The sequence below is a fragment of the Choloepus didactylus genome, chromosome 15 (genome assembly GCF_015220235.1).
Source record: "Choloepus didactylus isolate mChoDid1 chromosome 15, mChoDid1.pri, whole genome shotgun sequence".
Taxonomy (NCBI): Eukaryota; Metazoa; Chordata; class Mammalia; order Pilosa; family Megalonychidae; genus Choloepus; species Choloepus didactylus.
The window spans coordinates 42864621-42880894 of record NC_051321.1 but is presented as its reverse complement, the minus strand read 5'-3'; the positions used below and the strand labels follow the sequence as shown (position 1 = coordinate 42880894).

Here is a 16274-nt window from a genome sequence, read left to right as displayed (position 1 = left end):
TCAGCCCTTCAAGTGTCCAGCTCACTACCTGAGAGAGTTTCCAGCTGTTGTGCAGGGAGGGGGACCAGGGCAGATTCCAGATGTCTCAGAGTTGAGGAGATGCATGTGTGAGTCTCGAGAAGCCAAGGTGGCTAGCGAACTGGAGAGGAGAGAGTTACCCAGAGAGAGCTCCAGAGATGTGCAGGGGTTGCCCTTGAATCTTTAGCCAAGTACTGGTTAGTACCAGAGGCAGGGGGAAGAGTTGTCTGAAAGAAGCAGACAGAACAATCCTTAGAACTTACACAGGGCTGGGAATAGTTCATTTTCCCATCAACCAGAGTGGAAAAACCTTATAATTCATGGAGCACTGAGTAGAGTACTTAGAAGACTTTTACCTCAGTCATGTGGAGAAAAACAATCAATAGAAACTGACCCAGAAATAACACAGACAATATTATTGGTAGATATGGACATATTTATATGAATATGGAATTATTATATTCTATAGGTTCAGGAAGGTAGAGGGACACTTGAGCCTGTTAGGTAAGAGACATGAAAGTTACAAAAAAGGATCCAAATTGAACTTCTAGAGATGGAAGTGGCTGAGATAAAATGACCATAACTATCTTTCAAAGAGTTTGCATTTCTAGTATTCTTTTTTCCCCTCCATATGTGTATACTTGCACATGCAAAACCACCATCATATACACCCACACACGAACACAGAGCAAAGATAGAAGCATCATCTGAATATAAATCACTGTGTGAGGCATCTGTTTTGCTGTATTATGAGTAAGAAAGAGAGAACCAATGAACTAATGATACAATTAGAAGAAAACTTTTACAAATTCTTACATAAGAGGAAGTATGGGCAAGCGGTCAGCTATGGTTATGAGCATGAGATTAGTTTGGATTTTTACTTTGCTACTTAATCGTTGGGTGACTCTTGGCAAGTTTCCTGATTTCTGTAATGGGGACTGTAATACTTCCTCAATCAATGGTAGACATAGGGCAAGTTTGATATAATTAAGAAAAAAACACTTCCATTTCCCTATGAACAACATAATAGCTAATTTTATTGTGCGCTTCCCATGTGCCAGGCATTGTGCTACAAATATGCCACACATAATCTCATTTAATCTTTGTACAACTCAGTGAGACCGTCTTATCCACAATTTACAAATGAGAAAAACGAGGTTCAGAGAGATTAACCAAATCGCTTAAGGTTACCCAGCTACTTACATGGAATCACATGGATTTAACGTAGATATGTTAAAATCCCCTTAAACAGAGCTAGAGCTTCCATCCTTCCAAGGTTTATTCTGTGTGTGTGTGTGTGTGTGTGTGTGTGTGTGTGTGTGTGTATGTGTGTGTGTATGTGTGTGTTGGGGGCTGGGGTGTGAAAGTAAGTGATCAACATAAAATATATATGTATAGTTCTGGGAGAGGGTAGAATAGAAGAAGAAAAAGGACTAGTTTAGATTGTGGAAAATACTAACTCCTTGGGCAAACATTTTCTATTTTTTTCATTTAGAGAAAACAAAGACTGGTTTAGAAAGAAATTAATTTGATGCGGCAAGTTGTGGTAACGCTTATAAGAAGCTTTTATTTCCTGGTATACAAAAGACTTTACCTTCAAGGTTCTAATGCTTTTATTTCTCCTAGCTATGAGACTAGTATTTTTGACATTGTCATGTGTAAATATGACAGTGGAATTTGTTTCATGACCCCCAGAACCTTTCTTTCTTCTCCCGGGCGTGATTGGTGAAGGGGAATACACAACCCCCACATTCTAACTGGAGAAGCTTCATAGGCTGTGTGAAACCTAAACCAGAAATAGATGTTGTTGTGGAGCAGAATTCTCAGTTCAGATGTCTATTAGTTCCATATTTTCAGTAGAGCAGCAAAACTGTGAAAAGATCAAAGCTGGCTTGGGCTGGCTGCCCCCTGGATGCTGAGTGGAGAGGCTGAACCCTGCTGTTTGGGAAGGCCAATTAAGTAGCTGATGTGGTCCTGCTGGCAACCATTAAGATCTTGTGAGTAAGGGTGGGCCATGGTCCTGGAGAAAGACTCCCAGAGAGAAGGAAAGAGAAAGGCATTTCATAATGATAAGAGCAAATTACCTTCTAATTGCTTTTAGAAGGACGATCTCTTAGGAGAGGAAGCTTTTAACCTGTAAATAATTTGCAAGGTCATTGGACTAGCTTCAACGATATATTAATTAATTTATTCAACAAATTATGAGTGCCTACTATGGGCCAGGTCTGCTCTAAGCGCTGGGAGTATGCCATGCCTTTCATGGCACTTATACCTGAGTGGAGGGAACAGATAATAAATACACATATAGTATGTCACATGGTGGTATGTGCTACAGAGAAAAATAAAGCAGGGCAAAAGGAGAGAAAATTTCAGGGTGCAGGGTGTACGTGCTTGTTTAGATAGAGTTTTTGTATAAGGATTTATTAGGAGGGTTGTTGTATAATGAAGGATCTTATGAGAGGTATAACTTTTAAAACTTCATCCTACTTCCATGAATTGGGTTTTATGAGAATTCTGCTGGAGCTGAAGTTTTCTTTGGATCTAACTCTGAAAATAAACATTGTTTCCCAAACAGATTGGTGGTTTATGCAGCCTTGAGGATGCAGAGGAAGCTATTTAATGAATAAAGGACTGTTTTTAAGAACTTTGCACAGTGATTGTATAAAACTGGGTGTGAGTAGTTACAAGGAGTTCTTATCTGTTCATTCATGCCTACCTGCCAGACCCCAGTGTAGATAAACCCAGCTTCCTGTGATTCAGGCTCTGCCTGGGCTCAGACCAGCCTTCCCTACAAGTACTGGCTGGAGTCATATCCTTATATGCTTGTTTTTTGTTTTGTTTTGTTTTGTTTTTTTCTTTTTTAAATGTAATTTTATTGAAATATATTCACATACCATACAATCATCCAAAGTGTACAACAGTTGTTTACAGTTGCATCATATAGTTGTGCATTGGACACCACAATCATTTTTTGAACATTTTCATCACTCCAATGAAAATAAGAATGAAAATAAAAGAGAACACTCAAAGCATCCCATACCCCACCTCCCCCAATTTACTTTTTTTAATTGAAATATATCCATATATCATACAATCATCCAAAGTGTAAAACAGTTGTTCATAGTCTCATCATATAGCTGTGCATTCAACACAATTTTTGAACATATTCATTACTCCAAAAAATAAAAATAAAAATAAAAATGAAAGTAAAAAGAACTCTCAAAATGTCCCCTATCCCCCTCCTCCATATTATTCATTTACTTTTTGTCCCCATTTTTTCTACCCATTTGTCGATACACAAATGAGTAAAGAGGGTTTGAGCCTTATGGTTTTCACAATCACATGGTCACACCATATAAGCTATGTAGTTATATGATCGCCTTCAAGAATCAAGGATACTGGACTGCAATTCAACAATTTCAGATATTTCCTTCTAACTATTATAATAAACTAAAAATTAAAAGGGGATATCTATATAATGCATCAGAGCTACCTCCAGAATGCCTCTCAACTCCATTTGAAATCTCTCAGTCTTTGAAACTTGTTTCAATTCTCTTCCCCTTTTGGTCCAGAAGCCTTTCTCAATCACAGGATGCCGGGTCCAGGCTCATCCCCAGGAGTCACATTCCACATTGCCAGGGAGATTTATATCCCTGGGAGTTATGTCCCACATAGCGGGGAGGGCGGTGAGTTTACCTGCTTAGTTGGCTTAGAGAGAGAGGCCATATCTGGGCAACAAAAGAGGGCCTCTGGGGATGACTCAGGCACAATTATGAGTAGGATTAGCCTCTCCTTTGCAGTATCAAGCTTTGTAAGGGAAAGCCCCAAGATCAAGGACTCAGCCTACTAAGCTGGGGGTCCCCAATGCTTGCAAGAATATCAGGAATTCCCCAGCTGGGGAAGTTCAGTATTTCCACATTTTTCCACAGTCTCTCAAGGGGGCTTTGGAAATACTTTTTATTCTCTGCTCAAATTACTCTGGGTTGTATTGGGGCTTCACACTAACCTGTACAACAACAAGGTCTCACTCCCTAGTCAAGCTTCCATGTAATTATGGCATTTGAGTAAACTGACAATACAAGTTAAATTATATAGTGTGCTACAGACAATATAGATTTTGCACCAAATAAACATCTCTTCCTTTAGTCCCACACAGAAATCAAAGTTTCAAAACATGGTTAGTATCATCCTCTACTCTTTAGTCAGATCTACCCCAATCTCAACCAAGTCCATTTCGTTTATATCTCCAATCAAAGTCTGATCTCCTTTTCAGCCTCTTTATCAGTTGATTCATGGGGCAATGCTGACACTCCCAGATGCCGAACTCTGGCTCTGAGTTCCACGTGCCACACAGACACCCGAAGCTCCAGGGACTGACCATGTCACACACAAACATGTCAGAATCTCAAAATTTAGAAATAACTGTTAAAACTCATGAATAAAAGTGACAGCTGTAAGAGCTTACAATCTAGGAACCTTTACATAAGCCTTCCCTTTCTAGCCCATGCTCCCAGATTCAATTCTCAGAGTTTATACATTGTTATTAGTCCATTTTAGTGAGGCATTATAATGTTTGTCTTTGCATTTCTGGTGTATTTTACTCAACCTACAGTCCTCATGGTCCATTCACTTTGTTGGTATGCTTGTTTTCTAAGATCTCTTTTTTCTAGAGTAGTGTATTAGTTTCCCTCCCGTAACAAATTACCTCAAACTGTGTGTCTTAAAACAACAGAGTTTTATTCCTTCACAGTTTTGGAGACCAGAAGTTCAAAATCAAGTTGTCAGCAGGGTCATACTCTCTCCAATGGCTCTAGGGAAGATCCTTTCTTGTCTCTTCCAGCTTGTGGTGGTGGTCAGCAATCTTTGGCTTTCCTTAGAGTATAGCAGCACAACTCTGTAGTTTTCCCCTTCATCTTCATGTGGCCTCCTTCCCCATGTCTCCTCTGTGCCTCTGTGCCCAAATCTTCCTCTTCTTTCTCTTATAAAGACATCAGTCATAGGGTTAGGGCCCACCCTACTCCAGCAAGAACTCATCTTCATTTGATTTTATCTGTAAAGACCCTCTTTCCAAAGAAGGTCACTTGAATTCACAGATACTGGGATTAGGAATTGAACATATCTTTAGGAGGGACACAATCTTACCCTCTATAAGTAGTGTCTGTAATAATAAAAGATGACTAGTCAACAGCACAACATAATGTTTTAATTCCTGTAGTAAAACTATTAGGTAGGAGCTATCATTATCCCCATTTTATAGATGAAGAACCTGAAGCTCAGAGATGTTAAACAACCTGTAAATGGCCTTCAGTCTGAATTGGCCAGATCTCCCTAGCTCTCAAACCCATGTTCTTAATCACCATGCTATGCAGCCCTCCTTACCTTATGAGCCCAGTACTTGATTAATGAATGAATAAATGAATGGAAATGACTACCTTGATTCTAAAGGACTAGGGAATAAGAGACAGAACTATCAGAGCAGGCAAGCACAGATTCCTTAAGACTGAATGAACAGGAGAATTGGTCAGGTGAAATAGCAAAATTGAAAGTTACAGTCACTTCTTCAAGAAACAAATATTGAGCATCTAAGACATGCCAGGCATAAAGCTGGCTAACCTGCTTCTTGAAGCCACAAAATAGCTCTTTGGCCTCAATGACTCACTGACCAGGATACCTTTAATTCAGAGGCCTGGGCTTTCACTCAGCATCTACCCTTCTTAAAGTGACACCATTTGTGGATGAGGAGCTGTGGCATCAGGGGTGGGAGTGAAGGGTTGGGAGAGAGGCATGTTGTTGGCTATGAATTGTCCAAATCCTACCACAAGCTCCACGTGTCAGTGACTCCAAAACCAAGCAATAGAGTTTGTTAGAGATATGGGTCTCAGAGCCCACCCCAGGGGAGGCTTGTACACCCCATTAGGTTTGGAATCCACTGGTGTGAGCCAGTGTTTCTTGGTTTTGTAAAACTCATGTCCTCTTTTGATGAACAGGAAAAACCTCAAGGCTCACTGACAATCCTGGATGGAATAAGGAGGGGGAGTCACGAGAAGGGAGTGGGTGAACAGGCCTGCCAACTGGAGTTTAATGGAGTTTTGTTTAGTACAATTTGTTCTATAATAAATGGGTTTCTATACCTATTTCTCAAATATGAGCCTATATTATCATATTGAATGTGCTTTTTAAGAACTGCACATATCTGCGTTTCCCAAATCTTGCTCTGCCAGATGCTGCCGTCCCCGCCTCCCTCAGCCCCTTCCGTACCTCCCATCCAGCCTTCCCCTGCCCATTGAGAGTCACTGTTCTAGACCATTGTCTCTCAGACTCCCATGGGAAGGGAGAATGTCTGACCTGAGGTCCTAGGAATCTACTTTTTAACAAAAACTGGTGATTGTGAAACGGGGGTCTGGGGAACCACGTTATGAAAAACAGTTTGCGAGCTAATCCAGAGGGCAAGGGTGGGTGGGTTGGGAGATTCAGGAGAGTTTCCAATCAGCACAAGTTGATGAGAGAATCGAGGAGGTGCCCTTGAAGGGGGTCTTTACTTACCAAAGGCTCCCTGGGATATTATCTGCTGCCACAGCTGCCACTGCTTCTCCTACCAATCTGATTGAAGACAAGGCGTGTGTTAGGCTTGCCCACGTTTTGGCTCAGGATCAGGGGAGAAGGCTGATGGAGCACTGTCCCAGACGAGGGAGAAGGAGGGGAAGGAAGACAGTGCCCAGCCGCGGAACCCCACGGAACCCCACACACCTCACAGGCCAGGCTCGACTAGCTGAGAGGCGAGTGCTTCAGAGGGTGGCCAGGTCGGGGTCCTTTCAGGTTTTCTATAGGGAAGTGAAGAGCTTGGAAAGTGTTTTTCCCCAGGCCAGCTGGGGATTGTTATTGGAAGGTGAGACTGTGCATTAGACTCTAGAGACAGAAACAGTGCAACATGTAACTTATTTTCCAGCATCAAGCGTGTTTTTCCTTTCCTTTATGAAGGAACTTCCAGTAAATCCTCCTTCAGAAATTCATGTGGGCTGTGCTCCTGCTGCACAGAAGAAAAACCTAATGATACATGCTCCCTCCCTGATGAAGAACTCAGCCAGCAAGGCCCTTACTCACTGCAGAGGCACGCTGCTGCTAACATTTGGGCCTGGGCTAATGGAGAGAACATTTTCTGTTTCTCTTTTTAACCACACTTGACTGTTTATTTTATGAAGAAGAACAAACCAGCTAAACAAATTCTTAACCAATACCCACATGACCAGGTGGACTAGTTTACAATTAAACTCATTTGTCCCCCAATTATAACATATAATTTTCAAGTAGTTGTTCCAGTTCATAGCTTAGAATTAGTTCCATATGCCGTAGATGTTCAACTTGAAACTATGTGAACATTCATGGAGTGAAAGAAATAGGAGCATGACTGTTTGGTGTTTTTTTTCATTTTGAAACACGTCAGCAAATTATTAATTCCACAAGTTAAAGAGCCAACAGATCTTGAAATTCTTTCATGTATAAAGTTTTCTTTTGAGACCTTGATCCATCTTTTTTAGTGTTGGGTGGAGTCCATGGGGAGACTCTTACTTTTCCATGAAAATACAAAGCAAAGTTTCCCCATTACTGTCACACTGTAATATTTTAGTATATTTATAGCATTAGTAATGTGAAAGAAAAAAAGGTTTTTTGGTTTAGTGTTGCTTCCTTTAAAGGAAATTGTTTTGCTGTCCTAATGAACTGCTCTTATCCCTGTGTAGGAGGCCCGGTCATCATTCTCCAGTCTCTCACAGTATTTTGTATCTAGGCAACGCCAAAGAAAATAGGCCAGAGGGCTTGTCCCCTGAGTCACTGCAGAGCCCAGACTTACCCATAGGGGATGTTTTCTTCAACTCACAGTTAAAGCTCTTAGAAGTTGTATGTAACTGTTATTTGCATTTTTCCTCAACGCAGCCTAGCTATAAAAATATCTTTGGGATTAAAGTCTTCCCAGGCTTTAATCTAAACACACTAGCTTTTCTTCAGGGGAAAAACAAAAAGAAAAACAAAACACATATTTTTTTCTAAGTTTCACCCCCTACAATAGCATCAGAATTTTATAATGAAAAAAGTGAATGCTAAGAAATGGGACTAAATGCTTCTAAAAGGAAGAATTGAGGTTACACTTTATAACTAACTTCTTTTATTACTCCATTGCTGGAGTAATCTGTTCCTCTTCTCTCTTGGGGAATGGAAAGCAACCGATATTTGGTTAGGTCAGAATTAAATGTAAAACTATCAGGACCATAAAGGGCTAGCAGATGTGGCTTTGTGTTTTAGGCAAACCTGTTCTCTCTAGTTAGCCACAAGTCCTACCACTCCTTATTGTCTTAGATTTCACTCACTGGGTTCTACATTTCCCTTATCATCCTAACTTTTCCTCCAGCATCCTGTGTGAATTTAAGTTTGATCCACAACATTATCAGCCATTACACTTGAAGACAGAAACCCTGCCTAGCATTCTGGATTGTCCAACACAGAAATATTCTAGGATATGTTTTTCTTAAATTAGACAGCAAGGGCTTCAATAGAAGGGAAAATAAATATTTATCATGTGATAGTTTCCAAAATAGACATTTATTTTAAAAATCACATATGGAAGCCTAGCAACAACTTTCAGAGTTGAAAAGGGTCTGAGAAACTATTTATTTCAATCCACCTGTTTGCACACAGTGAAACAAAGCCTCAAAGGAAGTTGGGATACAGATTTAGGGCTAGATCAGGAACTGTCTAGCCCAGTCGTTCTCAACTTGGGATGATTTTGCTTCCCAGGGGACAATGAGCAATGTGTGGAGATGTTTTGGATTATTACAGCTGGGGGGCTGATACTGGCATCTACTGGGTAGAGGTCAGGGATGCTGCTAAACAACTGACAAGGCACATGGCAGCCCCACAACAAAGAACTAACAGGTCCAAAATGTCAGTAGTGCTGAGATTGAGAACTTCTGATCCAACCCAGGCCAGGTCTCTTTCCACTTTCAGCTTTGAACTGACATGCTGCACTGTTTATTCTAAACTGTATTTATTGCTGATAGACATGCAGATCATTTCAACTTTCGCAAAAGCAAATCAGTACACGTTCAAATGTGCAATGTTATCTTAATCACGGAGTTAGGCTATGAATCATGGAAGTATAAGGAATCAAATCCTGTTTATGTTTCCATGTTGTTCAAGGCCAGGACCTCATTTAGACATTTAATACCAATCATATGACTTTTGAATCTTTACTTTTCACATCTTGTTCTTCTTAGAATCTCAATTAGCCAGCCCCTTGGTATATATAAAAATGTAGAAAGATATTCTCCTCAGGCTCACAGGGGGCCGAGGGAGTTTTGGAAAAGATTTCACTAGTGGGTCTCACCTTGTGTGGGAGATTCATCTGTTTCATCTAGTCGCAATGGAGTAATGAGTAGTCAGAGCCCTGTCCTCACTGTGTCAGGGAAATAAAAATGCAAGTGAGCAGGAAATGTTCATGTAAATAACCCAAAAATAGCACAAAGCAATAGCTTGGCAATTGCAGAAAAATTCAATTAGTTATCATCCAACTAATTGGAACTTTCAGCTAATCACAATGGTGATTTTTAAAATATGAAGCTCTTGAAATAATAAAAGGAGAGTGGTGATTTTGTTTGTTTGGTTCGGTTTGGTTTATTGGTTTAAAAAATAAATCCAATTTTTGGCAGGTATGGTTGGAATTTAGGTCATGGGGGACAGGAGGAGGGGGCCCTAGGGGAATGTTCTGAGGATACCAGATCCAGCTCAGTTGTCTGCACATCCTACCATGATCACAAAACTGACCGTAAGATAATAATCTTGAATCTTCAGTGAACACTGGTAAAGTAAACAAGCCTGTTAGATAAGACTAGTTAAGAAAGGCTTTCCTGGTTTGGAGGGGCAGGACTCCACTTACATAGTGATAAGTAAACCTTCCCCACTCCCCCTACCCCTCGCTTTTTCTGAGGTACCTCATGACCTAGAGCCTATTCCAGCTGCAGAGAAGCAGCTCTCACCCAGATTCCTCAGCAGGAATGAACAGAGCCTAGTCAGAACCCCAGCAAAATGCCAGTCTATTAGCTGAGTGATTCCTCAACTGATACATTGGACGGAATGCTCTGAGGGAGAAAAAGTCTCCATTCTTTCCCACGATTCTTGAAGGCCAAGTCAATCAAGTAGGCACTTCCAGCTGGTACCTCTTCTAAACGCATACTCTGTAAGGACCCATCAATTTTCTGCATTGTCTAATATCTCTGTTGACCTAAAAGGCTGAAAAAGTTCACTCTCATCCCTCAGAAGCAGTATTTTTCTGGACTCTGCTTGTGATGTTAGAAGTCATTAGAATCCATCTTGGCTATTGAGTGTCTTGCATGGCGTTCTTGTAAGGTGTACTCTTCCAAGAAACCACGTGCAAATTACTCATGTTATTGGCCAAATTACGAGAAACAGTGTACCATAGCCATTTCCTAGTCTTGTGCAATGTAACATCTCTATTCACATAGAGTGAACTCACTTAAAACTGCTTAGTCACTGATGTGTGTGGTTGGGTTACAGACCCCAGGTCTACAATCTGGTCCTATTTCTGGGGCCCGAGTTGGGGAGGAAAATATATCTGTCAGTTCAAAAATTATGTGCTCAAGTTGACATTAACTTTCAGTTCCTGGTTTTTAAAGAAACTGTACATGTTTAAATAAAATGAATATTTCTCAACAAGATTAACTTCCCCAATGATTTTTTTTTTTTGCTAGAAAAACCAGAATTACATTTAATGCTCAACTGTGGTTTCCTCACTCTGGGTTTTTTGATATAGGGAATCTCTTCTACCACTTAAGGACTTGATGCTTAATTTTCTGTTTTTATGTTAGTAATTTTCTGTTTGATCATATCTGCTGTTTGGTGGTATAAGCTGCTGCAAACATATGCAAGACATAACTAAATAACATTTTAGAATGTTTATTGTTTCCTTCTTCCCTTTGGTATCCACACTGAGAGAATGTCCTACATTCTCTTTGCCTTTCTAATTGCATTTCACAAAGAGAATGTCCTCAATGCAACTCACTCTCATATTATGTTTCATGTTACAATCCCCAATTTACAGACTATTTGTGACTGGTTACATTTTTAGATTGACTAACTCCTCTGGGGAAGTGAAATCTTTTAATTTTATTGATCATGTGCCCCAAATATAAAGACGGTTTGGGGTATCCATTATCAATATATGTAGATTTATTTATTCTTTCCTTCATTCAGTAAATATCTCCTATTATCTGCTGTGTTCTAGACACTGGGATTTTAGTAGAAAACAAAAATAACAGTCACCCCTGCCTTCACGGAGCTTGCACTCCAGTGAGCAGAACATGTGTCCTTCTGTACCAATGTGTTATGTACAATAAGAAATAGATGGGTCAAGTGGTAGAGGAACAGAGAGAAATACACACATCCCACTTTTGGAGATTTCTGCTCTGGAGTATATGGGCTAACAGGTTATCCTCATCAATAAACTAACAACCTATTTATAGTTCAAGAAGGTCTACTCCAGGTAAGTTTTTAGAGTGGGCAAAGTTTCATGGGTCCTTCTAAATTTCCATTACAGAGGAGTGGCTTACTTTCTTACTGAAATTTGTCCTACTTCTCTCTCTTCCTGGCCCTTGGGGGGCTATATTCAGACTATATCTCTCATCCTTCTATCTCATTCATGACTGGTTGAAATGTCGTAGGCATCAGAGTTTTACTCTTGAAATACTTGTTACAGATGTAGAAGTGGTGGCAGATAAGTTTATTGGCAAAGTACTCTGCTAGTGTGAGAACAAAATGGTCCACATTTTATTATGAGGTGATTTTAATTTCAACAGATGAATAAGAATGGAGTTGTGTGGTCCCATGAGTAGATGGAAGAGTGCCTCTTACCTGAGCTCCTGTGCTTTCTCATGCCCCCTGCAGGTTAATTGGAACGGCGACTGTGTCCCTGAAAGACCTGATCGGCAACCAGAGCAGATCGCTGCCCTACAAACTGATCTCCCTGCTAAACGAGAGGGGGCAAGAGACTGGGGTGAGCATTTCCTCTTGTGTAATGGCTTTGAAGTGAGATGATTAAGTGAAAGTTCATTAAGAGTATGAATTTATAATTAGTTTTCTACACAAAAAAGCAGAAATCTGGTTTTTAGGTAAACTGGTACATTAGCAAATGACATAAGCCTCATCCTATCCTCTCAATCATAGAACTAGCAAATTAGGTAAAATTGATTTTCTATGAAGAATTCATAGAGTGAGACCACCTATAGGAATAGCTCTGACACATCCACGTAGGAGGTAATATTTGTGGGATTATGCATAGCTCTGCATATGAGACACCCCTTGAAATGCTCTATAGAAGGTCATGTCTTAATGTTACCTTGAAATATCATGATCTCTATTATTGCATTAGTAGATGAATATTTTCTGATCACAACCTCTTTAAATAAGTACATATCCATATTGTCTGCTTTGGGGCCAGAGCTCTCTTTCACAAGTGTGGTTTTTTAAAAAAATTGACTGAAGCCTGACAGTTCCCAAATTTCATATGCTTGCTAATAAGTGCTCAGAAAGCTACCATCCTTGACCAATTAATTAGCCCCTTCATTTTCCTATCGACTTATTTTGCCTGAGAGCCTGGATAGAGAGAAAATTTATGTAGGCAAGGATATGGGTCATGTTTCTCAGGAACATCAATCTTGCTGGTCTAGTCTCCAAAGCTTTTAAGTTTGTTGTTAATCAGCATCCTAATCATAAATCATAAATTCAAAACATCAGATCTCATTTATCTACCCAAAATCTGGCCGAGAGAAACGACACATAGGAAAGATGGTACAATCAGTCATTTTCTAGCTACTTTTTGTTAGTTTGTTTGATAAATGCACAGAGGAAATCATACGTAGAACCCTAAAATGGCAGGCTTGTTGTGGTTGAATGGAGTAAGGAATGTGAAGGTCCTCAAGTCCTGCCCCCTGGGATTCCCTTCATTCCAGAGCACCACACAGTGGGAATCACTGATCCAGGGGATGAGTCAGCGATGTGCTCTTCTAGGTTTTAAAAGTTTGATTCTTAGATGAAGTTTAGCAACCTGCATTCAGCCTTCATGTGGTAGGCTTGGTTTTTAGCATAGGTAGCCATGAGATATTGCTTTTATGTTACTTATTTGCTATGAAACTGCTGTTGGGGACATTATTTTTTATCCTCTTTAGTGTCTCCCAGATAGTGGTGATCAGTGGTTCCTAAACTGGCTAAGTGTCCTCTTATGAAAGACATTTTGCTAAATACTAGGAGTATGAAGGTGAATAAGTCCCTGTCCTTGAAGAAAAAATTTGCTAGTGGATGAGACAGGCTGTGCTGGTCCCCAAGGGAGAATTCGATGATGAGCAGACAAATGGAAAAGATAAGGGCAGTACTGTGTGTGTGTATGTGCATGCGCATGCTTGTGTGTTAGGGTTTATTTTATGTGTAGCAAATGAAAGTACAGGATGCCCATTAAAATTGAGTATCAGATAAACAATGACTATTTTTTCACTAGTGTGCTCCAACTATTTCATCCCGTATTTTACTTGGTAAGCCCTGTGCATGTGCATACAGTTCTTCATTGCAAAGGATTCCCTTTATTCTGAGGTTTCCCTTCCTAATTAATTCTTGATGTTAAAATACCTTTATTTTATATATAAACTGATGGTGATAGTAGATGGTAGGCATGGGCGTGTGTTTGGCAAATTAAAAGTTAGCAACCCTATGTTGATTCCCTTAGCAAATTTTATTGAAATTCTGGAGGTGTGTAAAATATAAAAATATAGGAAACTCTGCCCTAAAATAGTGGCCCATATAAGAAATTTATCTCAGATTTTATAAACAGGAATAACTATATGTCCTGTAAGGAACTGGTATGCTTCCTCCTTTCTCATAATGCAAGTTACATAAGATTTTCTGTTTCCCTATTTGCCTTGGCTCCTAGGCATCCTGGAACCACATTTTATGTAAGAGAGATGGCAGTTATGCTGAACTTTATGATTTACCTACTTTGTTCCTATTTTATGAATCACATTGTATATGCATTTTTTATAGTCACTTAAAATTCTTTTTTGGAGAGAAATATGAAAATAAATTTCAGATAAGTCAATGAGCAAACAAATAAATTTAAAATTCAAAATGGACCTCTGTAACTGTAGCTCTGTAACTGGACACCATTTTTCATCTCACATACAGGCTAATTACAAGTTCATACTTGCTTGTCACAACTTTCCTCCAATTTATGAGATAGTGCTTTAGCAATGATACACTTGGCAACCTGTAACAGGTAACTCCTTTCCCAGGCTTCTAGTTTTCCCACTCTGCCTTGGCTCAGTGTGGAAAGTTATCAACAGTTGAGCACATCATCCTTCTCCCTTTCTAGTCTGACTTTCCTTCCACTATTCACCCTTTCCAAGACTTTTACTGTTGCTGAAGTGATTTGCATTGAATCCATAACATTCCAATGACCTGCACTGATTCTATCTGCAATTAATTCTCTCTCCCCAGGCCACCATTGACTTGGTGATTGGCTATGACCCACCTTCAGCTCCACATCCAAATGACCCAAGTGGGGCCAGCATGCCAGGCATGGGAGGTAAGCTGACCCTTTGGAAGGCCCAGTCCATACCAAGGGGAAACTACTAAAGACACACAAGGACAGGCTCCAGAGAATGCCTTTCTTGTTGTTGCATTGTCAGTAGCTCCCTGCCCACCTGGACAGAAGCCCTGTAAGGCAGGTAGAGCTGCCCTGAATAAGGTCATTATTGTTGTTTACAAAATGCCCTTCAAGGTAGAAGGAAGGGTGATGCAGTCCATTACTCAACAACCTCATGGTGAGCCTGGCAAGCACACACACAGACTCCAGAAGAATGTCCCAAACAGAGTTTATTTCAGATCCTGTGTGTGTCAAGTGCACACACAGACTCCATATAATTTGGGGCTTGAAGCATGGCCCCTCTGTTCTCAGTGGGTCTCCTCACCTCCCAAAGGTACAAACCACCTGTGCTCTCAGTCAGTACCTGTGGGCTGGAGCCAGTTTCTCTCTCTGCCTTGCCCCTGCCCCTCCCACCATGACCATCCTCTCCATCCTCCAACCAATTGCTTCCCTTCAGCATAACCTATGTCTTATCCTCCTTGGTCTCTGTCATAGTTGTCAGTCTTTCAGGGCCATCAGGCTCTGCTTTAGATGGGGTTGGGGTTTTGGGCTTGGGGGAGGGCTTTGGGCCTCAGATGGAGGGCCTACAAGATAATCAGGTCTTTCACACAACTGAGTTTGACTTCCTCTTAGCATGTTTCCAGGGTGATATGATGCTAATGGTGTTTCTGTCCCTTCCTCTGCCCTGAGATGCTTTACCAAATGCCCCTTTGTTACCTCAACCAAGGCATGTGCCCCAGGAAGGGAGGGGCTCACTCGTTCTGCCACACTCACCTGCTGCCATGAAATTCTCCTTCCCAGGAAGACTTCCTGGCACTTGTTTCTGCCAAGCTCAGCTCCTCATGTCCTGTCTTTCTTTGTTTCTCTTGGCTCTGAGCTCAGCTCTTTGGCCAGAGTAATCTGCTTAATGTCAGCAGTAGCACGGACTACACTTCCTGTCCCATGGAGCCTCTGCCCCTGTTCCCTTCTGACTTTTTATCTCCCCTCAGCCGTTGCCTCCAGTGCCCCTGCACCCCTATCCCCCACACTGCAGATGGCCCAGTATTAGTGTTTCAGCCCATTTCTTACCAAATAGTTATGAGTTGCAACATGGGCTAGCTGGCCCCTTCTTACCTGGTGAAGGGTGGACTGATACAGCCCCAGCTGTACCTGCCGGGCAGCATGGTGAGCACCCTCTGGTGTCCTCAGGCACTCTCAGCCTCATGAGAGCCCTGCAGCGGCTCAAGAACATCCCCGGCTCCCTTCGCTGCTGCAGCAGTGACAACAGATAAAACACAGAGGAAACAGCCTAGTACTGAACTGTGCCCCATCAGGTACTGAGCTTAGTGGTCCAACTCGGTCCCTTCCTGCCTCCTCTACCAATGTCTGTCATTGCCAGCATTTGCATTGGCCTGGGAAGGGCATGGGTACTTTCTGGCCTGTAGAAGGCAGCCCCAACTGGTGAGATATCTGGAGTGGCCTCTCGAATTGGGAGGATCAGGACACCTTCACTCACACTGATGGTTTTCCTAAGGCTGGCCGTTTAAAGGCAGTTAAAAGGCGGTTTCATAATATTTATTCT

The 16274-nt window shown here is 41.1% G+C and overlaps 1 protein-coding gene across 5 annotated transcripts in view; it reads left to right on the top strand.

Annotated features, from left to right (window-relative positions):
* The window catches only part of MYOF (myoferlin), a 161645-nt gene that overhangs the window by 34292 nt on the left and 111079 nt on the right, over positions 1 to 16274 (top strand). For all 5 annotated transcript variants that reach the window (XM_037803987.1, XM_037803990.1, XM_037803985.1 and 2 more), the window contains exons 4-5: positions 11968 to 12076; positions 14566 to 14653. In XM_037803987.1, coding sequence (XP_037659915.1) covers positions 11968 to 12076; positions 14566 to 14653 — 197 coding nt within the window. The remainder of the gene's footprint in view (positions 1 to 11967; positions 12077 to 14565; positions 14654 to 16274) is intronic.